Source organism: Ranitomeya variabilis, chromosome 7 (genome assembly GCF_051348905.1).
Source record: "Ranitomeya variabilis isolate aRanVar5 chromosome 7, aRanVar5.hap1, whole genome shotgun sequence".
Taxonomy (NCBI): Eukaryota; Metazoa; Chordata; class Amphibia; order Anura; family Dendrobatidae; genus Ranitomeya; species Ranitomeya variabilis.
In genome coordinates this window covers 202,166,464-202,185,765 of record NC_135238.1, presented here as the reverse complement: position 1 = coordinate 202,185,765, position 19,302 = coordinate 202,166,464, and the positions used below count along the sequence as shown (strand labels likewise).

Genomic DNA, 19,302 nt, shown 5'->3' with positions numbered 1-19,302 from the left:
CGATATCAAGTCTAAGATCCCATCCTCAACCGATGAATATCCGAAGACTTCTTCGCTTGAATGTCAGTCTGCCTTAGATTATCTCCCCCTGAGTTTGCTTTGCTTGCTTAAAACCCTCTTCGTTGGAAAGGACATTCACAGGAAGGTCGCAAGCATTGGACAATCAGTTGTTCAGGCTGTACGTCCCAGGGCTGTAGTAGCTCCATTGCAGCTTGGGTTAGCAGTCCAGCTCCATCATTTCAGGTCTCGATTTCTTGTAGACAGTTCACAGCGATGGGATATTGTTCATCATTCGGAAGTTCAGCGATTTGAGGAAAAAACTGCCGCTTCTGTTGGCCAGGATGTACTCGGTGGTACCATAGACAGACTGGATACGGCACTGCTGTTCGCTGTGGACAACGTCGATCATAATATCACGTTAGATGGGAAGGGGACTTTCCACGGCATGGGGATGGTAGCTACTGTGACTCCAGGAAGTCAGTCGCACTGTTCTCAGACGGAAGACTGCGAACTTGGAGAGTTGAACAAAGCAGAGTTGATGTAAGGGCATCCAGTGAGGCTATTGACGTTGCTAAGGACAAAACAATAGACCCTGCTCTTTAGTTCCAAAGGTTTCTTGTGTCTCAAACTGCTGATCATTCCCTTGATGAAGTGATGGCCTAGGAACTTCCACCATACCCACTATCCCTCTTTGAGGCAAAGCATCTCTTACGCAAACCAAACAAAGCACAACTGATGGCTGCTATAAAAGAACAGAGTTCAGATGACGCAGTACTCAAGGATGTACCAGAAGTGGAACATTATGTTCTTGACGGAGGTTCTCTTCTCTATTGACTGAAGTGGTCAGAAGGAAAGACATATTGTTCAATCGCTGAAGACTATGCATCTTTCACACTAAAGCACTATGGTAAGGCTAGGACAGTATTTGATGGTTACATTGGAGGACCAAACACTAAGGACATTACCCATCAGCGACGGCGCAAAAAACGAACAGTAACAAAGTGAACATTGCTGAAGAAACGAAATTTGTCGGGAAAAAGGAGGACTTCCTTTTGAATGTGGAGAACAAACAGTCTCTTATCAATCTCGTTTCACAGCGCATGAATGACAGAGGTTGCCACGTAATACAATCAGAGGGGGGATGCAGATGTGGAGATTGTTAAGGCAGCAGTGTCAATGTCATCCAACAAAAGTACTAGTCTCATTGGCGAAGATACAGATCTTTTGGTGTTGTTACTTCATCACGCGTCAACCAGCGATGGCGATAAGCTTTATTTCTACTCGGATAAAGGGAGTCCTGCAACAGTATACGACATTAAGGTTATGAAGAAGTTCCTGGGAAACCATGTCTGCAGCAGTCTTCTGTTCCTTCATACATTCACGGGTTGCTATACCACTTCCGCGGTTTTTGGAATCGGAAAAAAAACTCAGTCTACACAAGGTTTTGAAGGGAGACTCGGTCTTAAATAGCTGTGCTAAAATCTTTTCCACACCTAAGAAAAACAGAGCTGAGATTGAAGACGCTGGGTGTAAAGCGATGGTGGCATTGTTCGGGGGCAAACCTGGAGACAATCTGTCTGCAATGAGGTATTCTACTCTCTGCAAAAAAGTTGGTTCAGCCAAAATCTTTGTTACACCTGAACGACTGCCACCAACCTCCTCTGCAACGAAGTATCATGCCCTTCGGAGTTACCTTCAAGTGATGCGTTGGATGGACAATGGTGAGGCCATGGACACTACTGAATGGGGATGGGAATTGCAGAACAACAGTCTAGTTCCAGTGATGATGGATACTTCACCCGCGCCAGAATAGTGACTATTGACCTGACACGCTTATTCAGTGATGAAGTAGGTCTTAAAAAGCACTGTGTATTAACCCCTTCCCGACCTTTGACGCATATGCTGCGTCATGAAAGTCGGTGCCAATCCGACCTGTGACGCAGTGTATGCGTCATGGAGGGATCGCGCTCCTGCAGATCGGGTGAAAGGGTTAACTCCAATTTCACCCGATCTGCAGGAACAGGGGGAGTGGTGCTTCAGCCCAGGGGGGGTGGCTTCACCTCCTCGTGGCTACGATCGCTCTGATTGGCTGTTGAAAGTGAAACTGCCAATCAGAGCGATTTGTAATATTTCACCCCAAAAAACGGTGAAATATTACAATCCAGCCATGGCCGATGCTGCAATATCATCGGCCATGGCTGGAAAACCTAATCTGCCCCCACCCCACCGATCGCCCCCCCAGTGCTCCGTTACGTGGTCCGCCCCCCTAAGTCGTCCTGTCCGCTCCTCCGTCCTCCTGTCCGCTCCCCCCGTGCTCCGGTGCCCCCTCCCTGTGCTCCGGTCCCTCCCCCCCCCGTGATCCGATCACCCCCCTACATACTTACCAGGCCTCCCGGTGTCCGTCCGGCTTCTCCATGGGCGCCGCCATCTTCCAATATGGCGGGCGCATGCGCACTGCGCCCGCCGAATCTGCCAGCTGGCAGATTCGTTTCAGATGTATTTTGATCACTGCGATATAGCCTATCACAGTGATCAAAATAAAAAAAAATAGTAAATGACCCCCCTTTATCACCCCCATAGGGACAATAATAAAAATAAATAATTTTTTTTTTTTTTCCTGCTAGGGTTAGGGTTAGAACTAGGGTTAGAATTAGGGTTAGAATTAGGGGTAGGGTTAGGGCATGTGCACAGTGCGGATTTGGCTGCGAATCCGCAGCGGATTGCCGCGGATCCGCAGCGGATTGGCCGCGGATCGGCCGCGGATCCGCAGCGGATCGGCCGCGGATCGGCCGCGGATCCGCAGCGGATTGGCCGCAGCGGATCGGCCGCGGATCGGCCGCGGATCCGCAGCGGATCCGCAGCGGATCGGCCGCGGATCCGCAGCGGATCGGCCGCGGATCCGCAGCGGATCGGCCGCGGATCCGCAGCGGATCGGCCGCGGATCCGCAGCGGATCGGCCGCGGATCCGCAGCGGATCGGCCGCGGATCCGCAGCGGATCGGCCGCGGATCCGCAGCGGATTGGCCGCTGCGAATTCGTAGCAGTTTTCCATCAGGTTTACAGTACCATGTACACCTATGGAAAACCAAATCCGCTGTGCCCATGGTGCGGAAAATACCGTGCGGAAACGCTGTGTTGTATTTTCCGCAGCATGTCAATTTTGTGCGGATTCCGCAGCGTTTTACACCTGTTCCTCAATAGGAATCCGCAGGTGAAATCCGCACAAAAAAACACTGGAAATCCGCTGTAAATCCGTAGGTAAAACGCAGTGCCTTTTACCTGCGGATTTTTCAAAAATGGTGCGGAAAAATCTCACACGAATCCGCAAAGTGGGCACATAGCCTTAGGGTTGGAATTAGAGTTAGGGTACCGCCTCACAGTGGCACTTTGATCGCTACGACGGTATGATCCGTGACGTTCCAGCGATATCCATACGATATCGCTGTGTCTGACACGCAGCAGCGATCAGGGACCCTGCTGAGAATCGTACGTCGTAGCAGATCGTTTGGAACTTTCTTTCGTCGCTGGATCTCCCGCTGTCATCGCTGGATCGTTGTGTGTGACAGCTATCCAGCGATGCGTTCACTTGTAACCAGGGTAAACATCGGGTTACTAAGCGCAGGGCCGCGCTTAGTAACCCGATGTTTACCGTGGTTACCAGCGTAAAAGTAAAAAAACAAACAAACCGTACATACTCACATTTCGGTGTCCTTCAGGTCCCTTGCCGTCTGCTTCCCGCTCTGACTGTCTGCCGGCCGGAAAGTGAGAGCACAGCACAGCAGTCACGTCACCGCTGCGCTCTGCTCTCACTGTACGGCGGCACTCAGTCAGAGCGGGAAGCAGACGGCAAGGGACCTGAAGGACACCGAAATGTGAGTATGTACGTTTTTTTTTTATTACTTTTACGCTGGTAACCACGGTAAACATCGGGTTACTAAGCGCGGCCCTGCGCTTAGTAACCCGATGTTTACCCTGGTTACCCGGGACCTTGGCATCGTTGGTCGCTGGAGAGCAGTCTGTGTGACAGCTCCCCAGAGACCACACAACGACTTTCCAACGATCACGGCCAGGTCGTATCGCTGGTCGTGATCGTTGGTAAATCGTTATGTGAGACGGTACCCTTAGGGTTGGAATTAGGGCTAGGGTTGGAAATAGGGTTAAGATTAGGCTTGTGGTTAGGGTTAAGGATAGGGTTAGGGTTGTGTTGGGGTTACAGTTGTGGGTAGGGTTGGGATTAGGGTTAGGATTAGGGTTGGATTTAGGGTTACGGGTGTGTTGGGGTTAGGGTTGTGGTTAGGGGTGTGTTGGGGTTAGGGTTGTGATTAGGGTTATGGCTACAGTTGGGATTAGGGTTAGGGGTGTGTTGGGGTTAGTGTTGAAGTTAGAATTGAGGGGTTTCCACTGTTTAGGCACATCAGGGGTCTCCAAACGCAACATGGCGCCACCATTGATTCCAGCCAATCTTGCGTTCAAAAAGTCAAATGGTGCGCCCTCCCTTCCAAGCCCCGACGTGCGCCCAAACAGTGGTTTACCCCCACATATGGGATACCAGCGTACTCAGGACAAACTGGGCAACAACTATTGGGGTCCAATTTCTCCTGTTACCCTTGCAAAAATAAAAAATTACTTGCTAAAAATTAATTTTGAGGAAAGAACAATTATTTTTTATTTTCACGGCTCTACGTTATAAACTTATGTGAAACACTTGGGGGTTGAAAGTGCTCCCCACACATCTAGATAAGATCCTTTTGGGGTCTAGTTTCCAAAATGGGGTCACTTGTGGGGTGTTTCTACTGTTTAGGCACATCAGGGGCTCTGCAAATGCAATGTGACGCCCGCAGACCATTCCATCAAAGTCTGCATTTCAAATGTCACTACTTCCCTTCCGAGCCCTGACGTGCGCCCAAACAGTGGTTTACCCCCACATATGAGGTATCAGCGTACTCACAACAAACTGGGCAACAAATATTGGGGTCCAATTTCTCCTGTTACCCTTGTGAAAATAAACAATTGCTTGCTAAAACATCTTTTTTGAGGAAAGAAAAATTATTTTTTATTTTCACGGCTCTGCGTTGTAAACTTCTGTGAAGCACTTGGGGGTTGAACGTGCTCACCACACATCTAGATAAGTTCCTTGGGTGGTCTAGTTTCCAAAATGGGGTCACTTGTGGGGGGTTTCTACTGTTTAGGCACATCAGGGGCTCTGCAAACGTAACATGATTCCCGCAGACCATTCCATCAAAGTCTGCATTCCAAATCGTCACTACTTCCCTTCCGAGCCCCGCCATGTGCCCAAACAGTGGTTTACCCCCACATATGGGGTATCAGCGTACGCAGGAGAAACTGGACAACAACTTTTGGGGTCAAATTTTTCCTGTTACCCTTGGGAAAATTAAAAAATTCTGGGCTAAAAAAATATTTTTGAGGAAAGAAAACATTTTTTATTTTCACGGCTCTGCGTTATAAACTTCTGTGAAGCACTTGGGGGTTCAAAGTGCTCACCACACATCTAGATAAGTTCCCTTGGGGGTCTAGTTTCCAAAGTGGGGTCAATTGTGGGGAGTTCCTACTGTTTAGGCACATCAGGGGCTCTGCAAACGCAACGTGACGCCCGCAGAGCATTCCATTAAAGTCTGCATTTCAAAACGTCACTACTTCCCTTCCGCTCCCCGACGTGTGCCAAAACAGTGGTTTACCCCCACATATGGGGTATCAGCGTACTCAGGAGAAACTGCACAACAACTTTTGGGGTCCAATTTCTCCTGTTACCCTTGGGAAAATAAAAAATTGTGGGTTAAAAAATCATTTTTGAGGAAAGAAAAATAATTTTTTATTTTCATGGCTCTGCGTTATAAACTTCTGTGAAGCACTTGAGGGTTCAAAGTGCTCACCACACATCTAGATTAGTTCCTTGGGAGGTCTAGTTTCCAAAATGGGGTCACTTGTGCGGGAGCTCCAATGTTTAGGCACACAGGGGCTCTCCAAACGCGACATGGTGTCCGCTAATGATTGAAGCTAATTTTCCATTCAAAAAGCCAAATGGCGTGCCTTCCCTTCCGAGCCCTGCCGTGCGCCCAAACAGTGGTTTACCCCCACATATGGGGTATCATCGTACTCAGGACAAACTGGACAACAACATTTGGGGTCCAATTTCTCCTATTATCCTTGGGAAAATAAAAAACTCCGGGCTAAAAATCATTTTTGAGGAAAGAAAAATATTTTTTTATTTTCATGGCTCTGCGTTATAAACTTCTGTGAAGCACCCGGGGGTTTTAAGTGCTCACTATACATCTAGATTAGTTCCTTGGGGGGTCTAGTTTCCAAAATGGGGTCACTTGTAGGGGAGCTCCAATGTTTAGGCACACAGGGGCTCTCCGAACGCAACATGGTGTCCACTAACGATTGGAGCTAATTTTCCATTCAAAAAGTCAAATGGCGCGCCTTCCCTTCCAAGCCTTGCCGTGCACCCAAACAGTGGTTTACCCCCACATATGAGGTATCGGCGTACTCAGGAGAAATTGCCCAACAAATTTTAGGATCCATTTTTTATTCTGTTGCCCATGTGAAAATGAAAAAATTGAGGCTAAAAGAAAATTTGTGTGAAAAAAAAAGTACTTTTTCATTTTTACGGATCAATTTGTGAAGCACCTGGGGGTTTAAAGTGCTCACTATGCATCTAGATAAGTTCATTGGGGCGTCTAGTTTCCAAATTGGGGTCACTTGTGGGGGAGCACCAATGTTTAGGCACACGGGGGCTCTCCAAACGTGACATGCTATCCGCTGAAGATTGGAGCCAAATTTTCATTCAAAAAGTCAAATGGCGCCCCTTCCCTTCCGAGCCCTGCCGTGCGCCCAACCAGTGGTTTACCCCCACATATGAGGTATCAGCGTACCCAGGACAAATTGGACAACAACGTTCATGGTCCAGTTTCTCCTTTTACCCTTGGGAAAATAAAAAAATTGTTGCTAAAAGATCATTTTTGTGAATAAAAAGTTAAATGTTCATATTTTCCTTCCATGTTGCTTCTGCTGCTGTGAAACACCTGAAGGGTTAACAAACTTCTTGAATGTGGTTTTAAGCACCTTGAGGGGTGTAGTTTTTAGAATGGTGTCACTTGGGTATTTTCAGCCATATAGACCCCTCAAACTGACTTCAAATGTGAGGTGGTCCCTAAAAAAAATGATTTTGTAAATTTTGTTGTAAAAATGAGAAATCACTGGTCAAATTTTAACCTTTACAACTTCCTAGCAAAAAAAAATTTTGGTTCCAAAATTGTGCTGATGTAAAGTAGACATGTGGGAAATGTTATTTATTAACTATTTTGTGTCACATAACTCTCTGATTTAACAGAATAAAAATTCAAAATTTGAAAATTGCGAAATTTTCAAAATTTTCGCCAAATTTCCATTTTTTTCACAAATAAACGCAGAAATTATTGACCTAAATTTACCACTAACATGAAGCCCAATATGTCACGAAAAAACAATCTCAGAACTGCTAGGATCCGTTGAAGTGTTCCTGAGTTATTACCTCAAAGGGACACTGGTCAGAATTGCAAAAAACGGCAAGGTCATTGGTCATTAAGGCCAAAATAGGCTGGGTCACGAAGGGGTTAATAAAAAAATAAAATAAAATGTGGAATTGCACTTTTTTTGCAATTTCACTGAACTTGTAATTTCCCCCCCCCCCCCATTTTCCTGTACACTATATGGTACAATAAATGGTGTTGTTCAAAAGTACAACTTGTCCCACAAAAAAAAATTGACAAACAATAATTTAAAAAAAACAACAACAAAAAAAACACACACAACAAAAGTTGTGGCTCTGGGAAGGAGGGGAGCAAAAAAAAACAAACAAAAAAAAACAAACAAAAAAAACACGCAATAATGGAAAATCCCAAGGTCGTGAAAGCATTAAACTTTTGCACAAATGTACAGGTGCCTCTCATAAAATTAGAATATCATCAAAAAGTTTATTTCAGTTCTTCAATACAAAAAGAGAAAATCTATAACATGAGTCATTACAAACAGTGATCTATTTCAAGCGTTTTTGTCTGTTAATGTTGATTATTATGGCTTACAGCCAATGAAAACCCAAAAGTCATTATCTCAGTAAATTAGAATAGAAAACACCTGCAAAGGCTTCATAAGCGTTTAAAAGGTCCCTTAGTCTGTTTCAATAGGCTCTACAATCATGGGGAAGACTGCTGACTTGACAGATGTCCAGAAGGCAGTCACTGACACTCCACAAGGAGGGTAAGCCACAAAAGGTCATTGCTAAGGCTACGTTCACATTTGCGGCCAGCGCCGCAGCGTCGGGCGCCGCAGCGGCGCCGCATGCGTCATGCGCCCCTATATTTAACATGGGGGCGCATGGACATGCGGCGCACTTGCGTTTTGCGCCGCATGCGTCGCTGCGGCGCCCGCGTCGGGGCGCAGAGGACGCAGCAAGTTGCATTTTTGCTGCGTCCAAATTCAATGAAAAAAACGACGCATGCGGCGCAAAACGCAGCGTTGTGCATGCGTTTTGCTGCGTTTTTGTTTGCGTTGTGCGCTGCGGCGCCGACGCTGCGGCGCACAACGCAAATGTGAACGTAGCCTAAAGAAGCTGGCTGTTCACAGAGTGCTGAATCCACGCATATTATTGGAAAGTTGGATGGAAGGAAAAAGTGTGGTAGAAAAAGGTGCACAAGCAAAGGGGATAAAAGCAGCCTTGAAAGGATTGTTAAGAAAAGGCCAATTAAAAATTTGAGAGAGATTCACAACCAGTGGACGCTGCTGGAGTCATTGGTTCAAGAGCCACCACACACAGACATATCCAGGACATGGGCTACAAGTGTCACATTCCTTGTGTCAGGCCACTCACGACCAATAGACCATGTCAGAAGTGTCATACCTGGGCCAAGGAGAAAAAGAACTGGACTGTTGCTCAGCGGTCCAAGGTGTATTCATATGAAAGCAAGTTTTCCATTTCATTTGGAAATCAAGGTCCCAGAGTATGGAGGAAGAGTGGAGAGGCCACAATCCAAGCTGCTGTAGGTCTGGTGTGAGGTTTCCACAATCAGTGATGGTTTGGGGAGCCATGTCATCTGCTGGTGTAGGTACACTGTTTTATCAAGACCAAAGTCAGCGCGCAGCCATCTACCAGGAAATTTTAGAGCACTTCATGCTTCTTTCTGCCAACAAGCTTTTTGGAGATGGAAATGTCATTTTCCAGCAGGACACGGCACCTGTCCACACTGCCAAAAGTGCAAATACCTGGTTTAAAAACCAACAGTATCACTGTGCTTGATTGGCCAGCAAACTCACCTGACCTTAACCTCATAGAGAATCTATGGGGTATTGTCAAGAAGATTAGAGACACCAGACCCAACAATGCAGATGAGCTGAAGGCTGCTATCAAAGCAACCTGGGCTTCCATAACACCTCAGCAGTGCCACAGGCTGATCGCCTCCATGCCACGCTGCACTGATGCAGTAATTGATGCAAAAGGAGCCCCGACCAAGCTTGAGATTCAGTAGGCCAATATTTCAGATTTCAAAATCATTTTTTCAAGCTGGTGTTATAAAGTATTCTAACTTACAGAGATAATGACTTTTAGGTTTTTAATAACTAAGCCATAATCGTCATCATTAACAGAAATAAACACTTGAAATAGACCACTAATTGCAATAACTATATGAGTTCCACTTTTTGTATTGAAGAACTGAAATCAACTTTCTGATAATATTCTAATTTTGTGAGAAGCACCTGTATATTCAACAGAGTTAAGTAATGATATTTGCTGCATCCTAGACCAAAAGCGGGAGAGGTCAGTAGGGCAGGAGGTTCACAATGGTTTGGGGTCCAATGGTCACAGACAACCAATGTAGCTCCTGAACTGGGGTAAAGAGATTTTTTTTTTTGCTTAATTTTAGTCATGACCTGTATGTTGAATCCTGCCACACAGCCACAAGCACAGAAGGGCTGATGGAAGGATTTTGAGCTCAGGACTAGACATTGCAAAAGATGACTTCAGGTGAACGGTGACCCTTATTGATCATGGGAACAAGGGTCCTTAAGTCACCTGTATAAATGAAGCTGTAGAGCACATACATGATCACTCCATTCACTGTATTGCGCTCAGCGACACACACACACACACACACACACACACACACACACACACACACACACACACACACACACACACACACTATTCAAGGGACAACCTTTCTCCTGACCAAAAATGTATCCCAGAGGTCAAACCCCAGCAATCAAATATTCTGTAGGCCTGTTTCAGAAGACAGTGTGTCTGGTACGTGTGGTGACAGTTTTCACACATTCGGAGACACACATGCAGACACATTCAAGTGAATGGGTCTGTAAACATGTCAGTGTTTGCAAGGACAATGTGTCCGTTGGCAAAATATGCCGACATGTTCATTTTGTTGAACAGCAGCACAGGCCGCAAAATGTTCCACACATGACACACGGATGTCATCAGTGTGCACACACGCACCGGCGCATGGGATGCAGCGGTACTGTTCACGCTGTTCCCGGCAACAGATGCTGAAGACAGCTTATTCTTCCCTGCTGGCGCTGAGATCACCGCTGGCAGAGGAGAATGTTGATGGTTATATTCAACTGATAATCGTGAGAGCAAGTGGAGGCTGATGGGACTACTACTCCCATCAGCCTACACTTGCTGCTGCTAATAACAGTGAGAGCAGGAGGCGGCTGATGGCAGTATTGATCAGCCGCAGCCTGCGCTATAGATAAAAAAAAAAAGTTGCGGTTTCCCCTGTATTTTTGATAACCAGCCAGGCAAAACTGACAGTTGCATCCCTCAGCAAGGCGGATTATCAAGAAAAAAAAAAAAAAAAGGGTCCCCAAGCTATTTTATTAAATTATTTAAATATATAATTTAGGGATATTTGTCCCCCCATCCCCCCAGCCTAAAAATAGCAACCCGCAGCCACCCAGAAAAGGCACATTTATTAGATGCGCCAATTCTGGTGCTTTGTCCAGCTCTTCCCATGCCGTAATCCACGTCTGGGGATAAATAGTTTTCAACCTGGGAGGTGCCAATATGTGATCATCCAGGCTGAGAACAACTGGTGACAGAACTGCTGTGAGCTCAACATCCGTCAGCAGCGATGACATTGAGGTTACCACTGGTCACTGAGGCTGCGTTCCCAGCCGACCACCAAGCGGTGCTCATAGCAATCCGGCAGTGACAACCGTAGAAGCCTCCAGGAGACCTCTGGTTGTCATGTCGACCCATCGGCGACACGCGGTCATGTGACACGGGCACCGATGAGAGAAGGTAATGACGCGCTTCCTGTGCGTGCATGTTAAATGCTGCTGTCAGAGTTTGACAGTGGTATTTAACATGTTAACAGCCGCAGGTGGATCGTGATTCTACCCGTTGCTGTTAGGAGCACATGTCAGCTGATCAGATGTCATGTGCCGGAGAAGGTGAGGGCTCATCTCCAGAGCCCGCAACAAAGCAGGGGGAGGCATCCAATGATGGACTATGTCCGTCACTGGACGTTAAGGGGTTAAGCAAATCCCCAACTAACATGTCAACCTGTTGATAACCCTCGATTGCATTGTGAAAACATAGGTGGGCCAAGGTCCCTCAGAATAGCACACTCCTCGAACCTAGTACCTTAAATGCCGCTTACAGATATTGACAGCAGCATTTAACGGGGGCAATCTGAGCACGGCTACAATCGCTCCTGTTACAGGCAGATGCCAGCTGTGTAACACATTCAGGTACGGTGGAGGCTCAGCTCCTGACCCCGTCTCATACATGACATGGAGACCTGACATGGAGTGTATAATCTTTGGCGAATGTTGGGAAGGGGTTAATCTTTCCTCACTGCTTAAGATTCTACATCCCCCAAGTCCATTTAGCTGCCTTTCTTTTGCATTCTTCCATCTCCAGGGCATTCTTTGTAGGATTCGAAGTCCAGAACTGAACTGCATAAACCAGATGAGACCTCGCTAATGATTTGTAAACTGATATTTTATCCCTGTGCTGTAACTTCATGCTTCAATTCATGACAATACTCCGCTGGCCACAGAAGCAGCTGAATGACACTGCATACTGTTTTTAAGCCTATGATCTACTAGTAGAACTTGATCTTTGTCTATACGTGACATTTGCCAAGTGGATACCCAAACATTCAGCGTTTCCAAGTTGGTTACAAATGGCTTGAAAGCTAGCCATGTAGGTTTACAGTCCTACATTCTGCTGAAAGACTTATTAAACGGAGGAAAATTAGATTTTTTTTTATTGACGTCACTGCTACTTCTTGTAGACTTCTGAAGAATTAAATATTTCGTAGCATAAGCCTGGTTCATTGCATAACAACAAACATGCTTTGGGTGACCACTTCAAGTCTGTTTATCCCAATGTATTCTGCTGCCGTAAATTAATCCAGGTCATTTCCTGTAGATGATGTAATGCTATTACCGACCAATCACCTCTTCACTGCAGAGGGCCGGAGAGGGCACTGTCTGACAAGACTGCTGCTACATAGGGATGAGAATACTACTTATAATTTGGAATGATCTATGTAACCTAAAGCTTCTGATAATTGTGATTACTGGGCTAAACATCATGGCACATGGTCATCAGGTATCCACAACACAGGAGAGGGTTTCCAATAGGCATGACAGAACAGGAGGCTACATTAGCCAATTCTATGAATCCGGTCAGCTAAACCCCAGGAGTCAATGTAGCACATTAGTTTATGATTAAAACTCTTGGCACTTAGGACTATATATTATTAAGTTACTTTATAAAGCTCACTTGTGTATATTTTTGGGTCTGGACAAACCCTAACTTATTTCAGTAAGCACCACATTGGGCCTGCTAATCAGAAGACGACCTGGGGATTCTGGAAGATCATAGGCGATTAGAAGGACTCCAGTCTGTTGGCCATAGGTCCCTCTAATCAATTCGCTCATCTCTATTGTATATTCTTAAAATTGGATGGAGGTCTGGAGTTAAAGGGAACCTGTCACCCCCAAAATCGAAGGTGAGCTAAGCCCACCAGCATCAGGGGCTTATCTACAGCATTCTGTAATGCTGTAGATAAGCCCCCGATGTGTCCTGAAAGATGACAAAAAGAGGTTAGATTATACTCACCCAGTGGCGGTCCCGCTGCGGTCTGGTCCGATGGGTGTCGTGGTCCGGGGCCTCCCATCTTCTTACGACGACATCCTCTTCTTGTCTTCACGCTGCGGCTCCGGCATACTTTGTCTGCCATGTTGAGGGCAGAGCGAAGTACTGCAGTGCGCAGGCGCCGGGAAAGGTCAGAGAGGCCCAGCGCCTGCGCACTGCAGTACTTTGCTCAGCCCTCAACAGGACAGAAAGTACGCCGGAGCCGCAGCGTGAAGACAAGAAGAGGATGTCATCCTATGAAGATGGGAGGCCCCGGATTCCAGAATGCTGTAGATAAGCCCCAGATGCCGGTGGGCTTAGCTCACCTTCGATTTTGGGGGTGACAGGTTCCCTTTAACAATATAGTTTTACAGTATAAGAGGCAGGACTCTTTTGGATACAACCTGAGCTTGCAGGACAATCACTCAGCACAGCTGGCCACTATTGATAACTTTGCCAGTACATATTATTATTATTATTATTTATTGTTATAGCGCCATTTATTCCATGGCGCTTTACAAGTGAGGAGGGGTATACATAATAAAAACAAGTACAATAATCTTGAACAATACAAGTCATAACTGGTACAGTAGGAGAGAGGACCCTGCCCGCGAAGGCTCACAATCTACAAGGGATGGGTGAGAATACAGTAGGTGAGGGTAGAGCTGGTCATGCAGCGGTTTGGTCGATCGGTGGTTACTGCAGGTTGTAGGCTTGTCGGAAGAGGTGGGTCTTCAGATTCTTTTTGAAGGTTTCGATGGTGGGCGAGTGTCTGATGTGTTGTGGTAGAGGGTTCCAGAGTAGGGGTGATACGTGATACATACATGCATACTGTAAAATAGGGGTGGGAAACCTTAGCCCTTGACCTTTTATCCGGCCCCTGGGAAGATTCTCGGGGACCGCAGTGCTTGGGCCAGCAGCTGTATTTTGCCAGCCGCCAGCCCATTACTTTCTTCCTGCTCTGTGAGCAGGACCACGCAATGTTCACTACTTCACACTGAGGTGCGTGCAATGAAAGATTACATACTGGCAACAGTGCCAGCATCAGGATGTACTTTGTGGGCAGAATTAGTGCACCATTTGTACGGCCCCCGAAGGATGGTATAAATATCCAAATGGTCCTAGCCAGAAATATTCCCCACCCCAGTTGTAAGATGTTGATTATTAGTCAAAGTATGGCTGGTTTCACATGTCCACAAAACATCCTCAGACTAGAATACCGAGCCTGTCGGGTCACACCACCCAAACTAACTGCCTCTTGTATGTCAATGAGGCCACTCTGTGTCTCATTTACCAAAGTATAGTCCAATGACAACAAGCCCTATTCAAGTGGAAAAAGGATTGTCACCTCTGCAACTAGATTGGCTGCAGTGGTCAAATGACAATTCAGTAGAGGAAACCTATTTACAGAATCTTTCACTTTTACATTTCCCAACACTTGTGAAAAAAATATATATTTCAAGCATCTTAGAAAGATACCACCGATGTGTATATTGCATTTTTAAATGAAAATTCTGACCCCAAAAATATCAAAACAAAAACACTAATATTTTCAATGCAGATTTTTAAGTAACATTTAGATGAAGCCTGATAAAAAAAAAAAAAAATACATAAAAAGGTGAAAGCCACCAGCGATAAAAACCACAAAATTGCACCAAATTGCTGCTTGTAATAACAGCCTTAGGCTATGTGCACACATAGGGAGGGTCCTCTGCGGGTTCACCCGCAGCAGATTTGATAAATCTGCAGGGCAAAACCGCTGCGGTTACCCCTGCAGATTTATCGCGGTTTGTCTTGTAGTTTCCGCTGCGGGTTTACTCCTACTATTGATGCTGCATATGCAGCATCCATAGTAATGTTAAAAAAAAAAGGGTTATATACTCACCCTCTGAAGTCCCGATCTCCTCGGCGGTCCGGTTCCAAAGATGCTACGCGAGAAGGACCTTCGTGACGTCATGGTCATGTGACGTCATCGCAGGTCCTGCTCGCACAGCAACCCTGCGACCAGACGGCCGCGTGCAGCGCTGAGAGGTGAGTATATAATTTATTTTTTTTTACACACAAATATGGTTCCCAGGGCCTGGAGGAGAGTCTCCTCTCCTCCACCCCGGGTACCATCCACACATGATCCGCTTACTTCCCGCATCGTGGGCATAGCCCCATGCGGGAAGTAAGCGGATCAATGCATTCCTACGTGTGCAGAATCGCCGCGATTCTGCACAAAAGTGACATGCTGCGGATTGTAAACCGCTGCGTTTCTGCGCGGTTTTTCCCGCAGCATGTGCACAGCGGATTGCGGTTTCCATAGGTTTACATGTAACTGTAAACGCAATGGAAACTGCTGCGGACCCGCAGCTGCAGAAACGCTGCAGTTCCGCGGTAAAAACCGCAACATGTGCACATAGCCTAAAGCAGTTTTTCAATATGATGCAAAGATGTCAAAAATGGATGACCTGTGGCTTTCAAGGCAGGCTAGGAGTTGTAGTTTGACAACAGCTGGAGTGCAGGTTGCAGACACTTGTGATGATTACTGTCAGCAGTCATGTTCCAGGTAGGTCAATTGTCCTTTTGTCAGAGCAACCTGTGGCGTGGCCAGTGATAGCAACAGTAAGGTACTGCAACAAGTCGAAAAAACAATCCAACCAGTTTCAGACTTGCTAGTCCCTTGTGGGCAGCAATGCTTAATAGCTTGCATTACACTGCAATGTAGCACCACCACAGACCAATCATTGAGCTGGGTGACCTGTGACTTGGAGACACTCTTGGTTTTGTCATACAAATACTGATGAATGAATAAAGCCTTAAAGATACTTAAAATGTTCATCTAAGCAGCAAGCTGAAAAGACACATGTGCATAAGAAGTTAGATTAAAAAAAAAAAGCAAAACACAACAATAAGTCTGTACTGGTAGTCAACAAGAATGATTCCATTCAATGACAGCAATAAAAACAGTCAACAAATCAGAAAATGGCAAACACTGGTCTAAAGGACTGCTGCACTATAAGTCTCAGAATGATTTCTGCAGGACCGTAGTAGGCAAACACCATAACTAAGGGCATCAACAAATCCCTGAGACCAGTACAGACAACCTGGGCTGATACCAGAGAACACAAAACAGTTGCCAGCAAACAAAGGTTAGTTGCGACAAAGCCCGTATTAGAAAGTTTCATTATTTTATGCTATTGACAATACTGCTCTGAGGGTCTTTGACACTACAAGTCTCAGCCTGACTTCTGCAGAATGATAATAAGCAGATGCATAACTATAGATGAAATCCTAGTGCAATACATGCAGCCTGGGCTGATACCAGGGAACAAGACAGTCGCCAGGGGCGACAATATCCATATTAGAAGATCACAAGTTTACACTATTGGCACAACATTGCTCTTAAGGACTGTGACATTACAAGTCTCAGCATGATTTCTGCAGGATGATAGCAATTGTAAATACTGGAAGGAAAGGGGGCGATAAAGCCCATGACCTCTAGGCAGCCTGGCTGATACCAGGGAACAGTAGACAGAGGTGAGTGGCACCAGTGCCTATATTAGAAAATTATCGATGCAACGTTGCTATTACAGACTGACACTACAAGTCTCAGTATGACTTCTGTAGGATCATAGCTAGCAGACACTTGAAGGAAGCACCCAAGACCCGGCAGCCTGGCTGACACCAGGGAGCAGTAGTCAATCTGGAGCAGCAGCAGTGGTGACATTGTGCCCTAATGACAAGGTCACCAGCCCCTCTGTGCAGGGGTCACACATCCTGGCCATGGAACAAGCCGGTGTCAGCCATCCCCACCATGTGCAGCCAGCACACAAGGTGCAGCCCTCCCCTCCCCCATCGTGCAGACAGGTGCTCTCCCCATCACCCCGATTACCGGGCGGGGGTCGGCGGCGATGGCTGGGGGACCCCCTCCGGAGCCGGCCACCAGGGAGGAGGAGCGGTGGGAGGCTGAGCCGGGGAGGTAGAGGGGTGGGGGGTTCAGGAGGACATCTGCCCTGCCTCCCTCCCCCTCGGGGGGTTGTCTATGCTCCAGCCGCGGCTCATTACTTACCGCTCCGGCGCCGTCCTCCAGCACCGAGCCTGCAGCCAGGCGGCACGACGAGCTGACGGCGGAGCGTCCTACCCACAATGGGCGGCACCTGCACAGAGAAGTGGGTGGCCGTTCCTCCGGAGCAGACACAGGAAGTAACGCTTCTTGTGCCCTTTATTTTGGTGCCTTTTAGTGTCCTGTGCCCCCGGCCTGTGCCCGGGTACCGTGCCCGCGGGTGGGGGAGACGCACGGCGAGGCCGGGGGCCGCCGCCGCGCTGTGAGGCCTACCGGGGCCTAGTCCTTACCTGGCCGCCACCGCCGCCTTGGTCGCTCTCGTCACTGCTGTTGCCGTGCTGCAGATACTCGCTCTGCCCGTCCACCTCCATGGCGGCCATTTCTTCCCTCTTAACGGGCTGTTCCGGAGCTGAGGAGACACAAAACGACCGACTCAAGCGCCATGACTGCAGCCCGCGGGGTTCCCCTCCTCCTCCCTCTGTCTCCGTCGCTTCCCTCCCTCACACTCCCTCCCCACTGCGCGCTACAGAATCTTCGCGCTCTTTTTTTTTTCCCTGTCGCTTCTTAAAAAAAACAAAAACAGAAAGACGTGCGGGCGGCTGATTTTTTTGGTTACGTACCGGTCATTGTGTTTGTGGCAGGATATTAGAGGAGGAAAAAACTGTACAATCCACAGGACGAAAGCCAGCAGGCCCGGGCGGGCAGGGCTGCGCAGGCCGCGGTCGCTTTATTAGACGCGTAACATGATTAGAGTATATAATCACAGGCGCGCTGCGGACCGAGAGAACCAGGCGCGTTTTTTTTTTTTCCTATTTTGATTGACGGTGCGGGAAACACAAAAGGTGGGGCTTGCAGCCAGTACGGGGGACGTGTGACGTCAGACGTACGGAAGACCCGCCTATCTTCCTGCACGTCATTGGTGGAGGAGAGGTGGGTGCACGACGCCTATTGGTGGAAGTGATTGTCAGTTATTTCAGGGGAATTTTTTTTTCTCTCCTCTTTCCTTGAGACGACGCCGGCTTCCTGTGAGGCTTGCGTGACGTGCGCGCCCCCTGTGTTTACTATGGCAGACAATGAGAGCGGCGCGCGTGCTCGCGCCTGCATTCTGTAGACGGCTCTCCGGGGCCTGCGCTCGCTGTGAGCTGGGCCGGGGCCGCCGGCGTGCGCTCTCCCGCCTGTCCGCCCGCTCTCAGGGCCTAGGCCTGCGGGAGGCGCCTCACCGGCTCCTCGCTTTCTATTTTCTGTGAATTAACATAGTTTTATCAGCCAGTATGACCTTTCTTCACAAAATGGACGCCACGTACTCGCCTCGTCACCGAGGACAGTTATTAAATATTTAACCGCTTCATGACCAGACCATTTTTGGGGGAAAGTTTTTGTTTCTTATATAAACAAGTTTTTGCCACTTTTTTCATAGCTGAGGCTTAATTTTTGCCATTTTAAATAAATATATATAAACATCTGGATGGAAAAATGTCTATATTTATTTATGGCCATGTGTTTATATATCGGGAGGAAGAGGCCGCTAAACATTTTTAAGTCTTCAGATTTAAGATCTCTTAAAGGGGTTGTCCAGTCTAAAACGATGAGTCTGCAATCACTTTGTGTTCTGACCGCCGGCGCTGCTCACTGTGAGGATTCTCCACTGCCTGGAACGGCGGTCACCTGACCACAAGCATGCGATGTGCACACTCCTGGCCACAGTCCAACTAGTCTGTTTCTGGCATTGTGCAATACACTTGTAAAGTAAGCTGTGGAGACACCATCACGTGTTTCTCAACGCAAGCAATGAATAGCCAGGTCTTTCTCCGGGAAGGAACAACCACGGGAAGGGCAGCATCCAGTAAAGGAGAATATCCAATAAAGGAAGACCACCTATGCCAAGCATGGTATCCATCCACAGACAGCTGTTTCGGGGTTTTTGCCCCTCATCAGTGTGGAGTAGGAAACTGGCTATTAGGAGCAGTGCCTAGTGAAAGGCTATGAAGGAACAGATGAATGACCTCAGGGAGACCAAAACATCCAACACTGCGGAGACACCATCACGTGTTTCTCAACGCAGTGCAATACATTACCACTGAGTGAGGCCAGAAACAGTC

General features: G+C 47.3%; 1 protein-coding gene across 2 annotated transcripts in view; it reads right to left on the bottom strand.

Moving 5' to 3' along the window:
• SP3 (Sp3 transcription factor) overlaps positions 1-18,150 on the bottom strand; it is a 57,989-nt gene extending 39,839 nt beyond the window's left edge. Inside the window, exons 1-2 of one of the 2 annotated variants that reach the window (XM_077272671.1) lie at positions 17,824-18,150; positions 17,494-17,612 (exon numbers count right to left, since the gene is read on the bottom strand). In XM_077272671.1, coding sequence (XP_077128786.1) covers positions 17,494-17,612; positions 17,824-17,830 — 126 coding nt within the window. In that variant the 5' untranslated portion in view covers positions 17,831-18,150. The remainder of the gene's footprint in view (positions 1-17,493; positions 17,613-17,823) is intronic. The other variant, XM_077272672.1, reaches the window with a different exon arrangement.
• Between the last annotated feature and the right edge of the window lie 1,152 nt (positions 18,151-19,302).